The sequence below is a fragment of the Myotis yumanensis genome, unplaced genomic scaffold, assembly GCF_028538775.1.
Source record: "Myotis yumanensis isolate MYYU_CA2020_CCGP unplaced genomic scaffold, mMyoYum1.0.hap1 SCAF_7, whole genome shotgun sequence".
Taxonomy (NCBI): domain Eukaryota; kingdom Metazoa; phylum Chordata; class Mammalia; order Chiroptera; family Vespertilionidae; genus Myotis; species Myotis yumanensis.
The window spans coordinates 32,682,145-32,705,342 of record NW_027223758.1 but is presented as its reverse complement, the minus strand read 5'-3'; the positions used below and the strand labels follow the sequence as shown (position 1 = coordinate 32,705,342).

The window sequence follows — 23,198 nt, the reverse complement described above, 5'->3', positions numbered from 1 at the left end:
GCTATGTATTTCATCTCTAAATCGTCCTGATTCTTCGATGAGTTATACTTCATACATGTCTCTCTCTCTCTCTCTCTCTAAAATCTATACTAATAAAAGGGTAATATGCTAATTAGACTGGGTATCTTCTGGACATCCTTCTGGACAAAGCCACGGTGCCAGGGGCTGAGGCAGAGGCGGTTAGGGGCGATCAGGCCAGCAGGGGAGAGCAGTTAGGGGCAATCAGGCCGGCAGGGGAGAGCAGTTAAGGGTGATTAGGTAGGCAGGCAGAGTGGTTAGGGGCAATCAGGTAGGCAGGCAGGTGAGTGGTTAGGAGCCAGTGGTCCCGGATTGTGAGAGGGATGTCCGACTGTCTGAGGGCTCCTGGATTGGAGATGGTGCAGGTCAGGCTGAGGGACCCTCCCCTCCCATGCATGAATTTCATGCACTGGGCCTCTAGTAGTAGTAGTAGTAGTAGTAAATATATATATATCTATATATATATCTATATATATCTATATATATATCTACATAGATATATATATAGATATATATAGATATATATATAGATATAGATATAGATATAGATATAGATATAGATGGCCCTGGAAATGAAGAGAATGTTGGACTGGAGAGGCATTTTGTGAGAGTGGGCAGGTATGAGGTGGGATTTATCTCAGCATCAAAGACAACCCCCTCCTCCCATTTCCTGCTGCATAATGCCTGAACTCCTCTCCCTGGTGACCAGACTTCCTGATGTGGCCCCATGAGCTGTCCAACCTCACCCTTGCTACTCCTGACTTTCCCTCACTGCACCCTAACCCCACCCAGAAGAATGTACAGGATTCTACAGCACAAGTTGTGGGGCTCACTTGTCTGTTAGGCTCCCTGCCTCCCCCTTTACACTGTTAGTTCCTTGAGAACAGGAGTTACCACCAATGTATCCCCACAAAGTGAACAAAGTCACAGAGTCTGATAAACATTAGTTCACTGAATAAATGAACAATGAACAAATAAAGCCTCAGTGGTTTGTGCTGATGCTCATTGAATCCATTAGTTTATAAGAGAGTAAATAAATGAAAGGAATGAATGAATGAATGAACTCACAGTGCCTAACATCAAGTCCGCTTACACAACAGACTAACAAATATTTATCTTTATTATTTAAAAATGGAGTATATTTAAACCATATATATTCATACGGTTTAAAATATATAAATAAAGATATTGTCAAAGTCTCATTCTCACTCCTGGTTCCCACCACTTTTATTAGTTTCTGATCGTTCCAGAGTTTCTTCAAGCAAATTTATGCAAATGAAAAAAATGTATTGTTATTGCCCAAGGCTATATGCTTGGTGAGGGTAGTTAGGACTGAGCTGGTAGGGATTTGTCTATCCGTCTCTCATTTATCCTGAAACTTGAATCAGAGGCCCAGACTTGGGCTTCATCCTGGCTGGGGCTCTGACCTCCCACCTGGCCTGCGTGCAGGGGAGACACAGCCCCTCTATGGGACGAGATAGCAAGGTTCACTGTTTCCTGGGAGAGGGCTGGTGCCATGGGCTCCGCCTGAGCTGCTGCTGGGTGGAGCCCCACCCAACTAAAGAGCGGCAAAGCCCAGAGTGAGAGCCTTCCTCCCTTTCCATTTCTCCTTCAACTTGTTCTGAAGGAGAAAGTCTCCCTGGAATGCTGGTGTGTTTTTAACACCTCTCTTAACACTGACTTCCCTTTTTAGCAGGGAGCCAGCCTCCACCTCGGAGCCTTCTGCAGGCAGCCGGATTTGGCAAGAATTTAATGACATTGTTTTGTTTTCATTGTACTTATTTTTATGGTTACCTTCTATTTATGGCACGGGATACTGGTTTTCCATTTATGGAGGGATCTAAAGTTCCCTTTTGAAATGAATATTTTTATGTTTTTAAAAGAGGGTCTGTTTAAAGAAGAACATGTTATGTAACTGGCAGCACAGGTGGCACCCAGACATGAAAAGAATAATGAAGAGGAGTGTGATGGGCTGAAAAGGATGAAATGCCTCTCAGGTCAAATGCTTCTCCCAGCCCCTACTTAACAGAAGGGACCACAGGCTTACTGAGGGGAAGGGACTTTCTCAAGGGCACACTAATGACACGGACTGAGAACTGGACTGCCTGGTCCCTCTGTGGTGGGGACAACCTGTGCCAGAGGGGTTGGGCAAGGGCCAGAGATCATGTGCACTCTTATCGGCCTTGCCACTACACTGGTCCTCCAAAGCTGGCCAAGTCACAGCCGGAGCAAAAAGGGCCTGGGCCCTGACGGAGAGGAGAGAAGCACGTTGGGTTTCATCAAGCACTGAGCATGTGCTAGATCTTGCACTGGGTGCTGGACTTTGCCCCAAGGGGACTCAGGGGAAAGACACATCCTACACAAATAATTCAAGTTCCTGGAGGCAGTGTGGCAAGTGCTCCAACAGACATTGCTAATGACATCTAGGGCTTTTGCCTGCAGAGTGTTCATTTCCCCATTTTCTTTTGGGAAACCATCCCTCCCCCACTCTTGCTTGTTGTAGCTCAGGCCAGGCAAACCCCACATCCACGTCAAAGGTGGGCACATGACCAGGCCTGGCCAATCAGAATGCTTCATTCCTTTGGCCATAGGGATTGGCATAAAGTTGGACACATGGCCCAAGTCAGGCCAAGGGGGACCTTCCCCAGGACTTTTGCTGGAACTGCTGGGAAGATGGCCCACTCCAAAGGAGTCTCTGAAAGGATAGTTGTGATCCAGAGTTGCTGGCAGCCATCGTTGTCTCTAACAGAGGGAGGCTCTCTGAGAATGAAGCTGACATGGAGACAGTTCTAATGATACTCTAAGATCATCTGCATTCAGCCATAAAATCAGTGTCCTGAAGTCAGTTCTGGAAACCAATCACTCATCTTTTTTTTTTTTTCCATTAGCCACTTTGAGTTGGATTTCTGTCACTTACAACCAAAAGAGAACTGGCCAATTCCAGGTAGAAACACGTGGGAACGTTGGAAAAGGAGAGCAGTTGGGGTGATGAAGAATTGGCTGGAAATCCTTTGTGATGGGGGTAGGACCTGAGTAGGGTATTGAAAAATGAAGAGGATTTTGATGCATGAAGAAGAAACAAGATTTCCAGTGAGGGGAGCAGCTTGGGCAAAGGCTTGGCAGTGGAACCTGCAAGGTGGCTGGGAGAAGGGAAAGGGTAGAGAAGTGGTGGGAAAGGGACTGGTAGGGAGGGATGTGCCTGAATTGTGCAGAAAATCAGTCCATTCCTTTGCCTGCATCCTCCTTCCTTCATCGGTTAAGTTATCCACAATCATTTATGAAGCACCTACTATGTGCCTGGCACTCTTGAAGGGCTGGTGAGATAGCAGTGGACAATACAGGCAAGTCCTAGTCCTCTTGTAGTTTCCATTCTAGTCAAAGGAGACAGGCAGTAAACAAAATAAATAAATAAATAAATATCATACTAGTAGAGCCAGGTAGTAATGACATATGAAGGAAAACTAAGACAAGGGGATAAAGATTGGTGGAAAGATGTTTTGGACGATGAAAATGGTTGCACAGCATTGTGGATGTACTTAATGCCATGGAATTGTACACTTAAAAATGGTTAAAATTGAGAATTGTATGTTATATATATGTTACCACACCCAAAACAAAAGATTGGTGGAGGAGTGTTGTTCTAGCTTGGGTGGTCAGGGCAGGCCTCCTTGAGAAGGTGGTATTTGAGCAGAGATTTGAATGAAGGGAATTAGCAAGCCTTGAGGTAGGTGAGGGGAGAGCATTCTAGGCAGATGGCAATGGGCCTGGTGTGTTCCAGGAACTGCTAGGAGGCTGGTGTGCCTGGAGCTCAGAGAGCAAGGGGAGCAGGAGGGAGATGAGGTGATAAGGGCAGCAGAGATTGGCACCCTAGGAGAGGACCTTGGATTTCATTGTAAGAGTGATGGGAAGCCCTTGCAGGACTGGGCAGGGGAGGGGCATGAACTGACCCTTTTTACTCAACTCTTCCCTCTCTCCCACACTCAATCAGTCTCTTAATTGAGGTATTTATTTCACCTCTGCTTCCTGTATATCTCTGCTGGCTGCTGCCCTCTTTTGCCTGCCTTCATGACTGTTACCTAGTTGAGGTCATCCTTTTTATTTTATTTTATTATTTTTTTTGAGGTCATCATTTTTACATGGATGACCCGAGTGGCCTCCAACCAGCCTCTGGGCCGTCCCCCAACCAGCCCTCACCTTGGTCACCAGGGGCTTTCCACACCTCTGAGTAGTCCTTCTCTTAGTGAAGTAGTCCTTCCCAAGTCCCTGTCTACAGTGTGTTCTCAATAAATATTTGTTGAATAAATGAATGAGTTTGGAGCTTATCTTATAAGAACAATCCCACCACCACTGCCACTACCACTATGGTCACCACCACCACCACCACAGTCAGAATCACCGCCAGCCAATCTAGGCTGAGGACTTGCTGTGTGCCAGGCTAAACACTTCAGAGTCTGAATCCAATCTATTTTTCACAATTCTAGGAGGAAGCTGCCATAATTAGCCCCATTTTAGAGATGAGAGAACTGAGCTCTGGTGTGATTAAGCCATTTTCCCAAGGCCCTGTAACTCTGAAGCAGAAGAGCTGTCAGTCCAAACTGCCCAGTTCAAAGCCATGGCCACACCTTACAGCTGGTGGGGGGGGGGGGGGGGGAGGTGTATAGGCATTATTGCCTCCATGAGTGGGGTTTCCAGGGGTCCCTGAACCTCACATGAAGGCCAATTGTCCATGAGCTTCTTTTGGGGAGCAGGTTCATTTGGGGAGCTTTCATCAGAGTCTCGGAGGGATTCTTGATACCCCTCCATTTCAGATGCCCTTCTGCATACAAAGGAGAAGGATGGAGAGTTTTTAAATAGTGGACTTAGCGTTGGCCTGCGGACTGAAAGGTCCCAGGTTCGATTCCGGTCAAGGGTATGTGTCTGGGTTGCGGGCACATCCCCAGTGGGAGATGTGCAGGAGGCAGCTGGTCGATGTTTCTCTCTCATCGATGTTTCTAACTCTCTATCTCTCTCCCTTCCTCTCTGTAAAAAATCAATAAAATATATATATATATATTAAATAGTGGACTGATGAGGTCTATGCTTTTAGAAAATCACTCTGTCTATTCATTGCTGCATTATTCCTAAGAGAAAACATTGGTCATAGACAACAACAGTATGGTGATTACCAGAGGGAAATGGGGTAGGGGGAGGGAGAAAAGAGTAAAAAGGGGGGAAAGGAGACTTGACTTAGGGTGGTAAACACACAATCCAATATATAAATTATGTATTATAGAATTGTACACCTGAAACAATGTAATATAATTTTATTAACCAATGTCACCCTAATAAATTCAATAAAAAAATGATTGGAAACATCCTTCATGTCCACCAATAGTGGACACCTTAATTATGTTATGGCACATCCTCCCTTATAAGGGAATAATATGCAGCTATGAAGATGAATGGGGAACCTCTGTATGCACAACATGGAATCATTCCATTATATTTTTTTAAATGAAGCAGTCCTGGCCGGTTGGCTTAGTGGTTAGAGCATCAGTCCTCACACCAAAGGGTCTTAGGTTTGATTCCTGGTTAAGGGCACATACCTGGGTTGCAGGTTCGATCCTTGGTGCTGGTTGGGGTGTGTGCGGGAGGCAACCAGTTGTTGTGTCTCTCTTACATCAATGTTTCTCTCTCTCCCCTGCCTCTTTTCCTCCCTTTCACGCTCTCCAAAAACCAATGAAAAAAATATCCTTGGGTGAGGATTAACAAAGAAAAAAAAATAAAAAGAAGCAAAGTGCAGACCAGGGTATATAAAAAGCATCTATTTGTGTTTTTAAAGAGAGAGATTGGGAAAGGTCATAGATCTAGATTTGCTTCTATATACATAGAATATCTCCAGCAATATTCACAAGACAGCCGCCAATGGAAACCCTACTCATGCTTTTCATGAAGATTAAATGAGTTAATATTAGATAATTGCTTAGAAGAGTGCCTGGCACAGAGTGAGCACTGGGTAAAAGAAGGGTTGCCTGGGAGGCAGGGAGAGACGTACTTTCACCTGATGCTCTTAGATACCTTTTGAATTTGTTACCGTGAGCAAATATTTTTAATATTTTTCTATAAATTAAAATTAAATATATCTAGATAGATAGATAAGAGATCATCTGAGGTGGTGGGCCAGACACTGGCAGGAGGTTCTACCCCGAATTCCCAGGAATTCGCTGGAATTGGTGAAAGGCTACATTGCCGTGGTGTGAAAGTCAGGACGTGAGGAGAAAGAACTGGGGGACACCAACACACCCACACTGCAGGGCCCACTATAAAAAGCACATTTAAAAACACCAGACTGGAAATGTTTTTTTAAAATTATTATTATTATTTTAAATAGCAAAAGCGCGTCCCCCCAGGAGGCGTGTTGCAGCTGCGGCTCCGGCAGTTCCCAGGTGATGTCAGTCCTGGCCAGGCGCCAGCCCCGGCCCCTTGGAGACGGTCTTGGTGGGTTCAGCTTGACTGTTTTTCCTTCCTGAGACTTGAGGACACCTTCCTGTCTCAAAGAAAGCAGCCTTTCCAGGGCTTTCTGAGAGCCGGGGGTGGGCGGGCGGGCGGAGGAGGTGGTGGGCCTGGGCTGAGCGGGGAGGAGAGGCGGGGGAGGGTGGGCGAGGGGTGGAGGGGCGGCTGCCTCCAGGAGAAGAGTGAGGATAGCGAGAGCAAGACAGGCCCAGCTCCTGGGTGGCTCCTTGGCCATCCCACAGGGGCAGGAGGGGATGTCCTCCTTGGGAATCCGTGGCCTGCCTCCCTGACCCCTTCCTCGCCCTGCCCTGGCTGCTGCCTGGGGGACAGATTGGGGTGGGATGGGGTTGGGGGGTGAGAGACATTCCCACGGAGTTCCCAGCTGGTCAGCGCCTATTTTCCTCCCTGAGCTCTGGGCCCATCCCTCTCTCCTCTATGGTTAAAGGCCCGTTGCCAGTGTCTTCTGAGCTTGCAGGCGGCGTGGGTTTTCTGCAGACAGAGGAACCGCAGAGCTGGGTTCGAGGTTTAACTGCTCATTTCTGATCCCCATCTGTGAAATGGGTAAAATCGACTCCGCAGGGTGGTGTGCAGGATGGGACAGCACGATGCCTCTGGGTCCTTTGGCAGGTATCTGCGAAGCACCCACTATGTGCTGGCACTGGGGGAGGCACTGGGGATGCTGCAGCATGATGGCAGCCAGAGGGTGTGGTGGGCAGGGCCTCTGGCCTGGCTCTGTGATCTGGGACAGTTGCATCCTGCCTGGGAACCTCGGCATGTAGCAGGGGGGCAGTAGAGGAGGGAGGTGAGGCTGGGGACTCTGGAACCTGCGTACCTGGTCCACATCCAGGCCTGTCATGCAGTGGCGGTGGGACCTTGGGGAGCCATGTTTCACTGGGTTGGGGCGGGGTAGCCGAGGGACAAGGCTCAAACAGTGCCTGGCACAGGGGCGGTGCTCAGTCAGGCCAGGTTGTTGCTACTCTCCAAAGCTTGCCTTGCTTTGACTGCTCCACGGAGCTGCTCAGAGGATAGATAGATGCCAGGGATTATCAGGCTACATTCCGGGGGACCCAGGGACCCGCAGGTGTCCCATCAGCCATCTGATGCAGGGCGGGCTGGACAACTTTGCAGAACCTTTCACACTCGGCGAAGCCTCCCTTCTCTTGCCTCCGAAGCATAATTTCTCCGCTTCCTCGCTCCTGCTCACACATGCCTGTGAGCATTAGAAGCACCCGTCACATTTATTTTTGTCTTTAATTTTTTTTTTTTAATTAACGAGAGAGAGAGAGAGAGAGAGATTTGTTCTTCCTCTTATTTATGCATTCATTGGCTGTTTCTTATACGTGCCCTGAACGGGGAATCAACCTGTAACCTTGGTGTATCCGGGCACCCATCACATTTTTATTATCTGCTCAGACCTTGATTTTCTGATAGAGTGTGGCCTGCCCAGGGCAAGCACCACATCTGTCTTATTCTCTGATCATCCTTAGAGCCTTGCCTGGTTCACGAGCAGGTCAGTGTGTGTTTGTTGACTGACTAACTGACTGACAGTCTGACCCACCACCTGAAGTTGCTCTGTGAAGTCATACTCTATCCTATGCCTTCCTGCTGTGGCTCAGGTGATGGCATCTGGAACCAGACGCCCTGGGTTCGAATCACAGCTATGCCATGGCCTAGTTTGGGCTTGTTTCTCGAGGCTGTGAAATGAGCATTCTGTTGCAAGATTGAGGCCATTGTGTATGTCACTTAAAATGATGTCTCTGACTAGTGAGTCACATCAAGGTCACGTACTCTCATACTCGTTGCTGCCCTGTGACGCGTCACCAGGCGATGACTGGGACACATGGGAGTCTGGTTCTGGCTCATCTCTGACTCTCTGGGTGATGTTGGGGATACCGCCTCACCTGCTCTGGGCCTCAGTGTCCCCACTGGTGACTCTCTAAGAACCTGCGTTTGAGCATCTCCGGTCCTGGGAGTGTCCACAATACTGGGGAGCCCATGGGAGGTGCTGCTTCCTGGACCATCCCAGACTCTGATGCCCTTGGTGCAGCTGGGTCCTGGCTCCACTGGGCGGGGGGTTGGGGTAAAGAGCCAAGCTGGGGATGCCCTTTCCGGTCTTGTTCTGGAAGTGCAAGTTTGGTCAGGCCCTTATAGGACTAGATGAAGATGTGTGGGGCTGTGGTTGAGAGCCCAGTAGGGCTCTGCAGCCAGATTACCTGGTTCAAATCCATTTGCTTATTAGCCACCAAGTGACCCCCGGCATGTTTTTTAACCTCCCTGGGCCTGTTTCCTCATCTATAAAATAGGGCAATAATGTACAAACTTGTTGAATAGCCTGTATTAATTAACTTAGTAAAGTGGGAAGACCAAGGACTGACACATAGTAGGCCCTCAAAAAGTTAGGCATTTTTCCAACCTTTGAGGATCTGGGCATTCAGGAAAAAAAAAAAATCAACTCCTAAATTTTACCAGCCTTCCCTCCTACAAGGCCAGTCTGTCCCAGTTTACAAAGTCCTTCTGGTCCACCATGTGCAGGCTGTACCGAGATGAGGAAACCCAAGGCCCAGAGATGGGCAGACACCCACCCCAGGTCACACAGGAGCAGAGGCCAAGCTAGACCAGGCCAGGTCTCCTGCCTTGCAGCCAGTTCACCCTCAGTGCCTCCTGGGTTTCCAAGCCCTGCTGGCCTGCCCTCTGACCCTGGCCCCCTGGGAGCCTGATCCCAGGCCCATGGGGCCTGTAAGTCTGGTCTGAATTAGACACGCTGAGAAGCAAAAGTTGGCCCCCCTCAGCAGGCCGCCTGGTGGGACCCGGGCTCACAGCTGCTGAGGCTCACAGGGACATAAATCATGGTGGCAGGAGGCTTGGGGGCTGGGAACACCTTAGCCTCCCAAAGGGCACAGGGGCCTGAGAGTCATGGGCAGGGGTGCCTGGGTCCACTGGGGGTATTTTCCATCCTCTGTTGGAGCAGCTGAGGTGAGGAAGAGTCAGAGGGGGCCAGGACACCATCTGGCAGGCCTTACATCTGAGCGGGCCAAAATCTCGACCTCAACTCTTCATTCTGCAGTCATTTACACACATACAGAGAAGTGACAAAAGTCATATAAAGAACTCCCATATACTCTTTACCTGGATTCAACAAGTTTTAACCGTGGGTCTTATTTGCTTTATCCTGCTCTTACTCACACTTTTTTTTTTTTCTGAACCATTTGAGAGTATGTCACCTCCATCACGTTCCTCTACCCCTTCATAATACTTCAGGGTGTATTTCTTAAGCACAAGGAGACCTTCTTACATAGTCATACTATTAGCAAATTCAGAAAATGTAACATTGAACAGACTTTTATCTATTGTTCTTATCTCAATTTTGTCAACTACCCAATAATGTTCTCTATAGCAATTTCTCGCTGCCGTACAGGATCTAGTTCAGGGCATGCAATGCATTTTGCTGTCCAGGTCTAGATTTTTGATGTCATGTCCACATGAAGGAAAACCACAGACAGGATTGAATAAAGATGTTCAACTTTACATGGATGTCCTAATATGTTTGTAAATCCTCGACTTAACGTTCTCATGGTAATGCATTGTACTTGTGACTGTGTATGGGTGTTTAAGAGTTAACTTGCCAAATATGCCAGTTTTCAGAATTCTGTTTTGCGTGTGTGTGTGTGTGTGTGTGTGTGTGTGTGTGTGTGTTTAATCTAATAGGAGCCTAATAAAATAGAAGTGGCTTGGGCTTGAGGGGAATTAAATGAGGTGGAGAAGCCCTGGTCTGGAGGAAGGGCCCTGCATTCTTAGCTCTGCTCAGCTCCAAATGCTGTGTGACCATGGCCCATTGCTGTCCTTCTCTGGGCTTTGGTTTCCCCATTGCCATGAGCGATCCGTGAGGCCTTCCTCCGTGCAATTGTGGACTTAGGGAAGGGAGCCCTGTGTACTCCCTTAGAGGAGGGAGACCTGAGTTCCCGGAGGCCCAGCAGGTTGCTTCCTCTCTATTGGCTAAGTCTCCTCATTGTAACACGATGAACTCTAGATCATTCTTGCTCATGCTAATGCCCCTCGTTGGAGTGGAAGATGTGACCTGGCATTTGCAGCCTCCTCTTCAGGGTCCCAGGTGACTTGGCTGAAGTTGGTCATCCACTCCCTCCACCCTGAGTCTCTTTTCCCTGAGCTCCTTTACTCCTCTGGCTCTAAAATACCCTCACTCAGGGAGCCTGGAGGAGCCTGGCTGGGCTGGCCTATCCTGATGGCAAAAAGTGTGTGTTGGTGGCAGGGGTGTTAGCCAAATGGCCCCCAGAGGTCCTGGTCCGCAGCTGTCCCCTCTCAAGCCACATGTGTTGGGCTGGCCTTGCTGCACACAAAGGCTCGTAGACATTAACTGTCTCTTACCCAGAACTCAAGGAAGATAGCAAGCTGCAAAATGTGCAGAGTGGAACACTATGCAGCTGGGAAAAAGTGTAAAGCAGCCCTTTTAACACTGAAGAGTCTCCAAGATGTATTGTTAAGAAAAAAGTAGAACAGTGTGTAAAATGTTATAACTTGTGTGAAAAAAAAATTTGACTTGCCTGTGTCTGTAAAGACTATCTGGCCGGGAATCCCCAAGACCCTGGTTAAGTAATTCCCTCTGAGAGTTGGAACTGAGTGGGTGGGAGGGAAGTTCATTCTCTATTGTGTCTTCTGAACTGTGAACTCCGAAAATGTATTATCTACTTCAAAGGAAATACAATTTAAAGAACCCAGTCTGAGCAGAGGAGTGCAAGAGGGGCTCCTGGGATGCTGTGAACAGCATTCCTTGATGTGCATGCTGGGTGTACAGGTGTCACAGCTTGTGAAAACTCGTCGTGCTGTACCTTTAATGGCATGTGCACCTTCCTGCCTGCATGATACACTTTGATAGAAAGTTTTAACTGAATATGCTGTGAATGATTGTGTATGTTTCACAAAAACTCTGCAGGATTAGTGTTAACTGCTTACCTTCGGGATGGGTGATAGCTCTAGGGCAGTGGTTCTCAACCTTCTGGCCCTTTAAATACAGTTCCTCCTGTTGTGACCCAACCATAAAATTATTTTCGTTGCTACTTCATAACTGTAATGTTGCTACTGTTAAGAATCGTAATGTAAATATCTGATATGCAGGATGGCCTTAGGCGACCCCTGTGAAAGGGTCGTTCGACCGCCAAAGGAGTCGCGACCCACAGGTTGAGAACTGCTGCTCTAGGGTCTTGTAGCATTTGATTTTTTTTTTTCTTTTTACAACGAAAACCTACAAATACTCTTTCAGAAACAGTCATCGGTATAGAGCCTTTCCGGAAGGACACACAGGAAACTGCCAAAGAGCAGTTGCCTTTGGGAAGGAACCTGAGGGAGGTAAGTACTTTTCACTGCATATTGTTAGAGACAATTTGAATTATTTGCCCAGGGTATAAATGGTCTATTAAAACTATTTGACAAGGCAAAACAAATACTTATCATTTTGTCCCATCTGTTTTTTGCTGGTTAGAGATCAGGCCAAGGAGTCCCAGAGGGGTCAAGCAACTTTTCTGAGGTCACCCAGCAAATCTGGTGGCAACAGTGGGCCTCCAGCCCAGAGCACCCAAGTGCCTGCTCTGCTCCCCACTCCCAGGTTTCCTGCCATTGACGAGGTCACAGTCCTTTTCCTGTGGCTTTGCCAGGGGCTGCCTGGACCTGGACCCGGGTATGCGCAGGGAATGCAATGTGCTTTCCTAATTAGCTCCCGAAGGGGGAAGCGCAACTGGATGGGAACATCAGTGTCCCTGGAACACTGGGGAAGCAAGGTAGAGGGCACTTGGAAAGCTGTCCTGGGCAGGACGCAGGCCCCTTGGGGCCCTCCTTCCTCTACTCCTTATACCAAAGGGATTAAATGTAGCGGTTTCGTGGCCTCCTCCAGCCAGGACTGGCAACTCCAGCGACCCCTTTGGTCTCCTGGGGTCTTGGTTTGTCTGTGAGGCAGCTGTCCTGTGGTGTCTGGCACAGTGAGGGTGCTGGGTAGTGTTTGTTGATCTGCAAAAAGGGCAGCTCACTTCAGGCTCAGGCAGAGAGGGCAAGTAGGGGGTGGCAGAGAGGATATGAGCATGGACTTTGGAGCCAGACTTCAGTTGATAAACAATGAAAGTGTTTGCTAAATAAATATAAACAATAGGCATGTGAGCATACCTTTAGGAGAGGGCGCTGCCTGGCTCTGCAGCCTCTCCCAGCTCCTCTGCCTCCTGGCTTCTCTGATCCTGGCCGCACAGGGACAGAGAACTCAGCTGGAGAGCCAAGAACTCTGGGCTCCACTGGCCAGCTGTCCCCATCACGGTCTCAGCCGGACCTGTGAAATGGGGAAACACCAGCCTCCACCTCCCGGGGCTGCTGGGAGAACTGGGGTCACAGGAGCTGGCACTGCATCTGGGGCGTCTCCAGCAGGGGAGGGAGCTCACTTTGGGCTTTAAAGGTGGGCAGATCTCACATTGTCACCCTGCCACATGCCAGCGTGCACCTTTAGGCGCCATCATTCCTCCAAACAATCTCAATTAAAACAGGGGTAAGAATACCCCCTTTTAGTACACGTGGAAAACTGTGTGCCTACACAGCCGTTTGTCAAGACAGGAATAGGAGATGGGTTCAAGTACAGGCATACCTCGCTGTATTACACCTTACTTTATAGCGCTTCACAGATGTTTTTTTTAAGGCAAAAACCTTCCACCAGCAAAAAAGATGATGGCGCGCTTTATCGCGATACTTGCTTTATTGTGGTGGTCTGGAACCGAATGTGCAATATCACCGAGGTATGCCTGCATCGTACATTCATAAAGTGCAATAAGCAGTCACTAAAGGAATAAGGGGACCCTTTACCTCTGTGATCTGATTTGAGATGACAGCCAAGTTAGACGAAAACAAAACAAAAAAGCAAGGAGCAGAAAGAATGTGTAACATGCTACCGTTTGTATAAAGAGTGGAAGAAAAAAGGTATTTTTTTCCCCTGTATTTGCTTGGTTATTCATGGGAAATGGGTATCATAACTGGTGGCTGAGGCTGCTTGCAGAGAGAAGTGGTAGGTGGATAGGTATCTGCTGGTGATACCCTTTGGCACTGACAATCTTTGTATTCACTCTATACCTTCTTGTACCTTTTGAATTTTGAACCATATGAATGAATATATTCCTTATTCAAAAGTGAATACAATTAAGGTTTCTTTACCAACCACAACAGGTATTCAAGAAGACTCTGAGGGAAGTTTAGTTATCCCGACTTCTGGGGTCTTCCTGCATTCTCCCAGCCCATCCCTCCAGGGCACAGGGCAGCACTGGTGACATCGGTGCCTCTGCCAAGGTCCAGGAGAAGGGTCACCTCTGACCGCCGATGTCCCCCAAACCCTTTCCTTCCTCAGTTGGGAACATCCTTTATTTAAAAATACCTTTTATTTAAACCCACCAATTCTCTCTCTCTCACACACACACACACACACACATTTACATACTCACTCACTCATGCACACACCCTCTGTCACCAACAGTCTTTGTTTTTCCAAAAGTCCTGCCTTGTCTCTGACCAGCCAGGGCTGGGGCCAGCTGGATGGGTCTTCACAGCTCTCCACGGTGGGGTAGAGATGTCCCAGGGGGCCTGTCCAAAGGGTCACGGGCCCAAGCCATTGTCCTCTGGTCCCTATACAATCGAGGGGTAGGATCGGCTCCTGGGGTCTTCTCCCCTGTTCAACCAGTGGCTGGCCTCTGGCTTCCTTCTCTAGGTCCTGCTTGGAGCAAATGCCACAGGGGTTCAGGCTCATCTCCGTGGCACTCGCAGGGGGGCCACCCCCCTCACCTTCAAGCAGCTGCCTCCCAGGTCACGACGGCCGCTCTACAGGAGGGAGAAAGAAGTATCAGGAAGCTGGATCAGATCACAATGAACACGGGAACTAACCTCTGCGTCCAGTAATACGGGACTTAATAAATACATCACAGCCACTCGATAAAGTTCTCTGCAGCATAAGGCAGAAGAAACTTTTTATGAACTGCTATGGAATGATGTCGAGATAACATTATTTAAGGACAAAAGCACACAGGAACCTGTGTGCTGAGATGTCGAGAGAGAGAGAAGGGCACATAAGAAATTGCTAATAGATTTCCTCAGAGAAGAGGAATCTGATAGTGGGGAGACAGAATGGGAGAGAGGCATTTTTACCTTCCTCATTTCTTCCCTACGTGGTCAGTTGCTTTTTAAAAAGAATCCAGTACATTTAAATATTTTACATTAAAGGGCAAAACAAAACCCACAGTGATGCTATCCCCAGTGCCTGGCTATATGCCCAATGGCTTACTCATTGACCTCAAAAGGAGACTATGGATTCTTCCTCCCAGCCTTCATTCAGCGTGTTCCCTCTGCCAGGAAATATGCTCTCTGCTCCTGTCTCCCTGGGAAGGTTTCTCTATTCCTGCAATTGGCTAGCACTTCCTGCCTTTCCGGGGACATTCCACCAGGATATCTCAGAAGGGGGATGACTGGGTTTCTCTTTGTCTCCATCAGGCTGGGAGCTCGGGGAATGTTCTTCATTCTGTGACCCCAGTTCCAGCCCAGGACCTGGCATGTAGCAGGTGCCAAGCGATGTTGCTTGAATCAGTGGTGACCATCGGAAGAGGAGCTAATGGTAGCAGCACCTGAGGCCACCAGCCCTTCACCCCACAGGGGCATTTTCTACCCAATATCCTGAGGTCTTACACGTGGGTTTCATCCTCACTGTAAAGCCAGCAAGATCACAGACATTAAAGGCCTCCAGCTGTTGAGTGACTGGCCCAGAGGCACCCAGCCAGTTGGTAAAAGAGCTGGGCTGGAAATGCATGTTGTCCAACAGTCTGTCTTGTTTCCAGGACGTGGTAGTGTCTGAAATCCCACTGTACGTTCTCACCCTCTGTGCTTCACTAGGAGGTGACGGGACAGGCATCTTTCTCAGGCATCTAGAGAAAGAGCTGACCATCTGGGAGCTCTGCCCCCTGCTCCCCTCCGCCCTTGGGCCCAGGTTGGGGCAGATCCATCCAGATGTGAGCCAAGCCTCCCTTGAGGCTCTCTGGGCCCAGGGACAGCGTGTTCATTCACAGGCAGGGCTATTTTGAGGGCTGAGGCCACAGTCCCAGCAGAGCCTGGGGCTTGGGCTTCTCAGACAAACTCTGGCAGGAGTGTCGGAGAAGGAGGGATGGGGTAGGGGGAGGAGGGTTTAGTGTTGAGGATGGGGGATGGAAAACCAGCCTCCCACCCTTTCATCTATGTCTTCAGGAAGAGCCACCTCCACCCCGAGTCTGGTGGTCACCGAGAGACCTCAGTCCCATGAGAATGCTGGGACTGAACCTCAGTTTCTTCATCTATGAAATGGGGACAGAATTACTCTACTTGCCAATGCAGCTGTGGAAGAAGCTTGTAAACTGCCAAAAGCACTTGAAGAGGCCCTGACTAGGCCTAGCTTCTGTGTCTCTTAGGAACTCAGCGCCAAGGGCTCTGGGAAGCACCGTGGTTAGGAAGTGGGTTCCGGTGAGACAGATCTGAGCTTCAATCTCTGCTATGCCTTGGACTACCTGTTGGACCTCAGACAAGTGACTTCACCTCATTGAGCCTCTGTTCCCTATGTGTAAAGTGGAGTTACTGTGCCGACTACACATATTAACCCTGATAAAGCCCTAAGCACAGTGTCAGGAACACAGTATGTGTTCAATGTTCACACAAGTATTATCAACATCATCTGGTAATGGCACCTCCTCACCCTAAAGCCCTTGGTGCCACTTCTGCTCCATAGCTGAGAGCATCAACTGGGGAGGGCCTTATAAGACAGTCCTATCCCACCCTCACCCCCTAGGTCAGTGATGGTGAACCTTTTGAGCTCGGCGTGCCAGCATTTTGAAAAACTCTGGTGCCGTGTCACATATAGAAATGTTTTGATATTTGCAACCATAGTAAAACAAAGACTTATATTTTTGATATTTATATGCCATTTAACAAAGAAAAATTGACCAAAAAAATGAGTTCGCGTGTCACCTCTGACACGCGTGTCATAGGTTCGCCATCAATGCCCTAGGTGATAAAAGGGGAAACAGCATAGAGACAAGAACTCCCTTTCTATCTCACAATTGTTACTTCTACCACAGAAGGCCTCCAGGGAGCTGTTTCCATGGTGACCTCAACACCAGACCAGCCAGTGAAGGGATAGGGTCTGGAGTCTTAGAGCTCTCTGGCCCCCGCAAAGCTCAGAAGGGAGCCCCCAGGAGTTCCCTAAGACAGGCCGTTTCCTTCCAATCAAGTCTTTGAGGGGCCAAAGCTGGCCAGGATGGCCCCTTTCACCTATTCCCAGAGGAGCCTGTGGAGTTGAGAGCATGCTTTCTGTAGCCAAATTTGGCTGGGTTCTTGGTCCTGTAACAGATCCCAAGGAAGCAGCCAGACCCAGGCAAGGGTTCATGACCTGTGGGACAGACCTGAGACCAACTTACCTACGATGGGCGCATGATAGACACACCTTTTGCCCTAGGCCTGCAGTTACAGGCCCTCCCACACTAACTTTTTCCACATCCCAATCACCCAGGCCTGAGTTCGAATCCTGGCTCCATCATGGGCTGTGTATCTGAACCAGTGACAGCATCTCTAAGCAGGTGTGGATAACCAGAGCACCTCCTTTTCAGGCTGCCAAGGAGTGATAACCCGTGATGAGTGCTTAGCACAGCAGATCATTGCTCAGCAAGACCGGTGTCACTGGCCAGTCTCTGCCTCTCCTCTCTATTCCACCACCTTCAACGTCTTCCCTGTTCCTTCTCTAGGTCTGGCTCCAACTCGTGCTGTGCCCTTCTTCCAGAACACCTGTCCGAACTCCCTCATCTGCTTGACTTCATTCCCAGGCGTCCACCAGGAACTGAGCCCACTGGTTGTGGGCTACCTCTGGGCTCTGACAGTCCTGTTGTCTCTCCCCCTTCCCACCCTCAGGCCGCAGCATCCCTGTTCTCATCTCCTTGCCCTTGGCCCTGACACCACACCAGGAGTCCTGACTGGTGAGTGAGGGTCCACAGTCTGCCTCTTTGGGAATGTTCTCAGAGCTGACAAAAGGCGGCTGTTGGGTAGTTAAGGTTTGCTGAACGACAGGACACAGCAGCGTGAAAGGCAGTCAGGGAGTATCACGGAGGGCGCTCCACACCCAGGCTGGCTTTTGAAGGCCCACTCCAACTTCCCAACTCAGTCGGAAGCACTGACTGGGGCCCACAGCTGAGAGCAGCAGGGACTCTCAGGGAAACTGAGGCAGCCATGGGGGTTAGAGGCCAGAATGGGAGTCTGATGAGCCAGAAGAGGTGGTTTGAGGCCAGGACACTGTAGGGCAGCCATGAGAATCAAAGACTGGGGAACTCAGAGGCCTGACTCCATGCCCTTTCACTTTTGGAAAGGCAATGGGCCATTCTCAGCCTCTATTTCCCCAGATTTACATGGTAGCAGCTGGACTCCAAAGCTGTCACACAGACCAGAGTCCTTAATGCAAGAATAGCCCAAGTCAGAAAGGGGAAAGGCTGGGGGTGAAGCAGGCTCCTTGGGGCCTGGCCAGGAGGAGAACTAGCTTTTACCATGAGAGCCCCCTGGCAACCTCTGCTGCTCCCCAGCCCCATTCATCACCACCAGCCTGCTTCTCATCCTTACCCAGGACAGAGCAGAGGAGCTTAATTCCAGCTCGGCCAAGCCGAGTCCACAGTGCCCTCGCCCAGCACTGCGTCCCTTTTGGGGTTGGGTGCCCCCAGGAAACCCCCATCTTCACTCCTACTGCTCATCAGCTGGGTACCACAGGCTCTTGGTTGCAGGTATGCATCCCCTTCTCAGTCACCTGCCTTGGATCAGGTCTCTGGATAGGAGACAACTGTTTCAAGGTCAGGGTAGCTCAGGTAAGCTCAGAATCTGCCTTCTGGCTTCCCAGCTGCGTAAGTGCTGGCATCCCTGCCTCACAGCCTCACAGGCAGGATCACTACCAGCCTGATGAAGTTCTTGTGAAGGTAAAAAAAAAAAAAATGATCAGGAAAGCATCTGGTACATAGGAAGAGCTCAATAAATGATGGGCTTTGTTATTATTTCCTCATGCCCTCTTCCTAGCACACCTTTGGTTGGGGGGGGCGGTCCTTGGATGAATTTTTAATGCAATACCTGACTAATTAATCAGGGGCACTGATCTCTTTCCTTTTAGATTGTCAAAAAATAATAACAGGCCTGGCTGGCGTGGCTCAATGGTTGAACACTGACCTATGAACCAGGAGGTCATGGTTAGATTCCTGGTCAGGGCATAGACCCAGGTTGCTCGATCCCCAGTGTGGTGCGTGCAGATCCCCAGTGTGGTGCGTGCAGGAGACGGCCGATCAATGATTCCCTCTCATTACTGATATTCCTATCTCTCTCTCCCTCTCCCTTCCTCTCTGAAGTCAACAAAAATGTATATATTTTTAAAATGACAACAGCCAACACAACAATAGCTGGTGTGAATGAATCAAAATTTGGTCAGATCAACAAAAAACATACGTTTTGGTGTGCCGCATAATTTCAGTAATTAGCTTATGTGTGCCATGAGATGGAAATGTTGAAGATCGCTGTTTTCAATCCTGCGTGTGCTCTGGGCTTTCCTGCACACCTTCTGACCGGGAGACATTAAGCAAGTGGTTTTGTTCCATACCAAACCCTGGGCTTGGAGCACCACACGCCCCACGAACTCCACGTTCACTGGGGTCTCCGGCCCTCTTTTGCTCCGTAAGAAGCCCTGACCCCCATGACCTCCCGCCCGCACTTGGCCGCGCACTCACCCCCTTGCGCTGGTTGCTGAGGCAGAAGGTGCAGATGGAGCGTGGCTGGCGGCCGCCGTCGGAGCCGGCGGGGACCGCGCTCTTGGCACTGCCGGCCGCTCGGAAGCAGGGCTGCCCGTCGTCCGCCGCGTCGCCCAGCAGCAGCACGTTGGCCAGGTGCGCGATGTAGCTGGACGCCAGGCGCAAGGTCTCGATCTTGGACAACTTGCGGTCCACCGGCTCTGTGGGGATGAGCGTGCGGAGCGCTGTGAAGGCCGTGTTCACGCTCTGCGTGCGGTCCCGCTCCCGCGCGTTGGCTGCCTGCCGCTGTCGCACCACCACCACCGGGCCCGCGCCGCCGCCCGCTCGCCGGCCGCCCCCGGGGCCCGGGCCGCGCCGCGCCGCCTCCAGGCCCTCGCAACAGCCAAATGACTGGTCGGAGGCGTCGCTCTCGCTGCGGTTCTCCTCGTCCTCGCTCAGCAGCCGTACGTCCGGGTACAGCACGTGCGCGCCGACGGGGCGCAGCAGCGCGAACGCCATGGGCACCGGGCCGCGTTCCTCCGAGCGCTGCGTCCCAGCCTCGGCCGCGCCCCGTCGTGCGCTCCCGCGCGCTCCCACGGCCCCGCCGGCCGCCGCCTTATAGCCGAGGGCGGGGCCCACCACGCGGCCGCCCCGGCCCGAGCGGGTGGGCTCCTTCCTGGCCAATGAGGACGCGCCCGCTGTGCCCCGGCCAATGGCGACTCGCCCGCCGCCCCCGTTCCCCAGGTTGAAAGCGTCCCGGGAGCTGGTGGCCCGCCCTGAAAGCTCCCGGTCCCCGCGGGCGAGCTGGGCAAATGCCGGGAGTCTGGATGGGTCGGGTGGCATGTGCGCAAAACGGACTTGTTATCCGCATCCTAAACCTGCAGAGATTGCGAACTGGTCCCTTCTCGCTGGGCTTCGTTTCCTCGTTCGGTAGGGGCGTTGGGAGGAAGCAGCTCAGGTTTTTGTGCCCTCGCATTCTGATTCTGTGGTTCTGAAACTTCCTTGGGTAAGAATTGGGAAAGGGGAGAAGGGATCTTGACAGTACAGATGCCTGATTCCTCCCATCCTGACCCAGCAGGTCTGGACCGGGGCCCAGGAATTTGCTGTACGTCCACGATGGTGATGTCGTGGAGAACACTTGGAGAAACACTATAATCTTTCCAAAATAAGGCGTCACATCCCCGAGGACAAAAAACAACAAAACCAAAGCAAAGCAAGAACAAAACCACCAGTAGCTCCATTCATTCAATAAATATGTCTTAGGTCCCTCCTATGTGTCAGGCATGGTTTAAAGTCTGAGGATACAGATTTACACAAAACAAACTCTTTGCCTTTTACGGAGGTGACATTTTGGTTGAGGTCCTACTGGTGTCTGGCACCCACCACTTTACTGATCTTTTGTGCTCCTCACTGAGGTCGTGGGTGCGTACCCCTGATTTCCAGATAAGAGCTCTGGCCTTTAGCCTTACAAGTGGTGAATGGGGGCACTATATCCCCCACCTTTCCACCCATCCCTAGAATCAAATGCAAGTTTCTCTCCCTCTCTCCTCACAGTCACACCCTGGAAAGCTGCAGACCCCCTGACTTGTACACATACCTCCCACCTTTAACCCAGGCAGGTTCTTCTGCTTGGAATGTCAATCTCCCGCCCCCGACCCCCATCACACACACACACACACACACACACACACACACACACACACACGCTATCTTCCCTCTTGCCTTTCTTCCTTCAGGAAACCTTAGATTGTCCAGTCTGACATGTCTTCCTCCTCAGAGGCCCTGGGAAGAGTTACGGAGCTGATGATGTCTGAGGTCCCTGTGTCACTCCTGCCCCCTTCCCAGCTCTATCCTGGGGACTGGCCAAGACGGCATCCACTTGGCCTGGACAATAACTTTCTCTTCAGCTCTAATGGCAGCTCACGTGCCAGAGAGAGTGCAGGGAGTGTAGTGAAAAGGCTTCAAGGTACTTTCTGGCTCCATTTTCCTTCCTTTCTTGAAGATGCCTCCCAGCCCTGCCATGTGCTTTACCGACTTCCTTGACCCAGGCCAGAATGAGGGGTGGGGCTGGAGGGTGTCCCTTGGCTGCTGGGAGAGCAGCCCCTGAAGTCTTCAGGCTCCATTGTCTGAAGAAAAGTCTGTTCCCACACCTGGCTCCCCCTACCCCTTCGTCTGACCATGACCTTGGCCAGGCTGGGGTTTACTGAGGCGGAGAAGGAGGTTGCACAGCCCCCTCTCCGCAGGGCCAGTCCCACATGCAGCCCCAGGCCAGGCTGCTGCTTCCTGAGCCATGAATTATGACCGGGAGATTTCCTTCCCTGTCTGCGCCTCCTTACAGGGGCTCCCGGCTCCCTTCACTTTCGCTTTCTCCCCCTTGGCCCCCTCTCTTCAGTTCTTCGCCTTCAGGTGGCTTGAAATTCCTCTGTCCAGCCCCCTCTCTTTTCCAGCTTGATGGGAGAAGCCAAACAGGGCGTGAACTTGGCCCTGAAGGAAGGCGGGAGGGGGCAGACTTGGTAGGCTCATTCATTCATTTGCTCTACCGGCAGGTTTTGACACATGGGACCCCGGGAGTAAAATAAAATTATGAATGAGACTGAGCCTGGCCTGCTGCAGCCCAGAGGGGAAGGCAAGTTGTAAACAAAGAATTTCAGGACAATGTGGTTGGAGCAAGCCAGGGTCTGGCATCAGAGAGACGGTTCCGGCCCAAGGCTAGCTGCTTCTTAAAGTCTCAGTTTCCTGCTCTGAAAACTGAAAAATGGTACCCATTAGTAGGGCTGGCGGTGGCTCCCTGAGTTTATGCCAAAAACGCCAGGGCCTGACCCCCACAAGCGCTCACCGTCTGAGAGGAGCTTGTGGTGGTGTGTGAGGGCGGCTGAGGGGCAGCTTTGACTCTGTTCTAGATTTTGTTCGTGGGAGTGGGGTGGGGGTCCTGTCACGTTCTCAGCTCACCCACACAGGAGGCTTCAGCTCCTGTCCTCTGCTCCAGTCACAGTGGCCACCTCACTGACCCTGGAGCTCACTTCTGCCTGGCATGCACTTTTCCAGATAACTCCATATCTTATTCCCTTTTTTCCAGTCTTCCCTCCAATCTCGTCTCCTCAGGAGGCCTTCCCTGACCACTGGGACTAAAACAGCAACTGTCCCTTCCATCTCCCAGCACCCTGCCTACGGCTCTCCTTCGCCCCTTTACCCCGCTTTACTTCTTTCTAGAGCATTTTTTCACCGCTTTCACTCATTCATTCACAACTATTAATTGAGCACCTACTATTTCCCCCAGCACAGTTCTCGGTTCTGGGACTATGGAAGTGAACATACTACAAATTTATTTGTTCACTAGAATGCAAGCTTCACGGGGCAGGGGCTTTGTATTTTGCTCATCTTACTCCCTCCCCATTACAATCTTCTGAGGTAGGTATTGTTTTTATGCCCATTTTACAGATGAAGAAACTGAGGTTCCGAGAGGGAAAAGTGACTTGCCTGAGGTCGCACAGTGGGCCAGTGGAGGAGCTCAGGTCAGTTGGTCTCCTTCCCCAACCCCATGACCTCTCAGGTAGCCCAGAGGTGTGTGAGGGCTGAGTAGGAGTCCATCAGGTAAGAGGAGGACCTGCCTTTCTAACCAGGGCACCCTGGGCTTCAGTCCTGCTGAAATATTTGGAGTTCCTCTGAGGCAGTGGTTCTCAACCTTCTGGCCCTTTAAATACAGTTTCTCATGTTGTGACCCAACCATAAAATTATTTTCATTGCTACTTCATAACTGTAATGTTGCTACTGTTATGAATCGTAATGTAAATATCTGATATGCAGGATGGTCTTAGGCGACCCCTGTGAAAGGGTCATTCGACCCCCAAAGGGGTCGCGACCCACAGTTTGAGAACCGCTGCTCTGAGGCATCAGCTT

General features: G+C 50.5%; 1 protein-coding gene and 1 long non-coding RNA gene across 2 annotated transcripts in view; one reads left to right on the top strand and one right to left on the bottom strand.

The window, feature by feature from the left end:
* Nucleotides 1-15,254, top strand: part of LOC139013780 (uncharacterized) — a 55,218-nt gene extending 39,964 nt beyond the window's left edge. Inside the window, exons 4-5 of the long non-coding RNA XR_011472122.1 lie at nt 11,786-11,871; nt 15,028-15,254. This is a non-coding gene — a long non-coding RNA (uncharacterized lncRNA). The remainder of the gene's footprint in view (nt 1-11,785; nt 11,872-15,027) is intronic.
* Nucleotides 13,891-19,877, bottom strand: TCF15 (transcription factor 15). The gene is made up of 2 exons (XM_070420084.1): nt 19,302-19,877; nt 13,891-14,361 (listed from the first exon to the last, which is right to left on the bottom strand). The coding sequence occupies exons 1-2, from the start codon at nt 19,818-19,820 to the stop codon at nt 14,287-14,289; spliced, it is 594 nt and encodes a 197-aa protein (XP_070276185.1). The 5' UTR covers nt 19,821-19,877; the 3' UTR covers nt 13,891-14,286.
* Between the last annotated feature and the right edge of the window lie 3,321 nt (nt 19,878-23,198).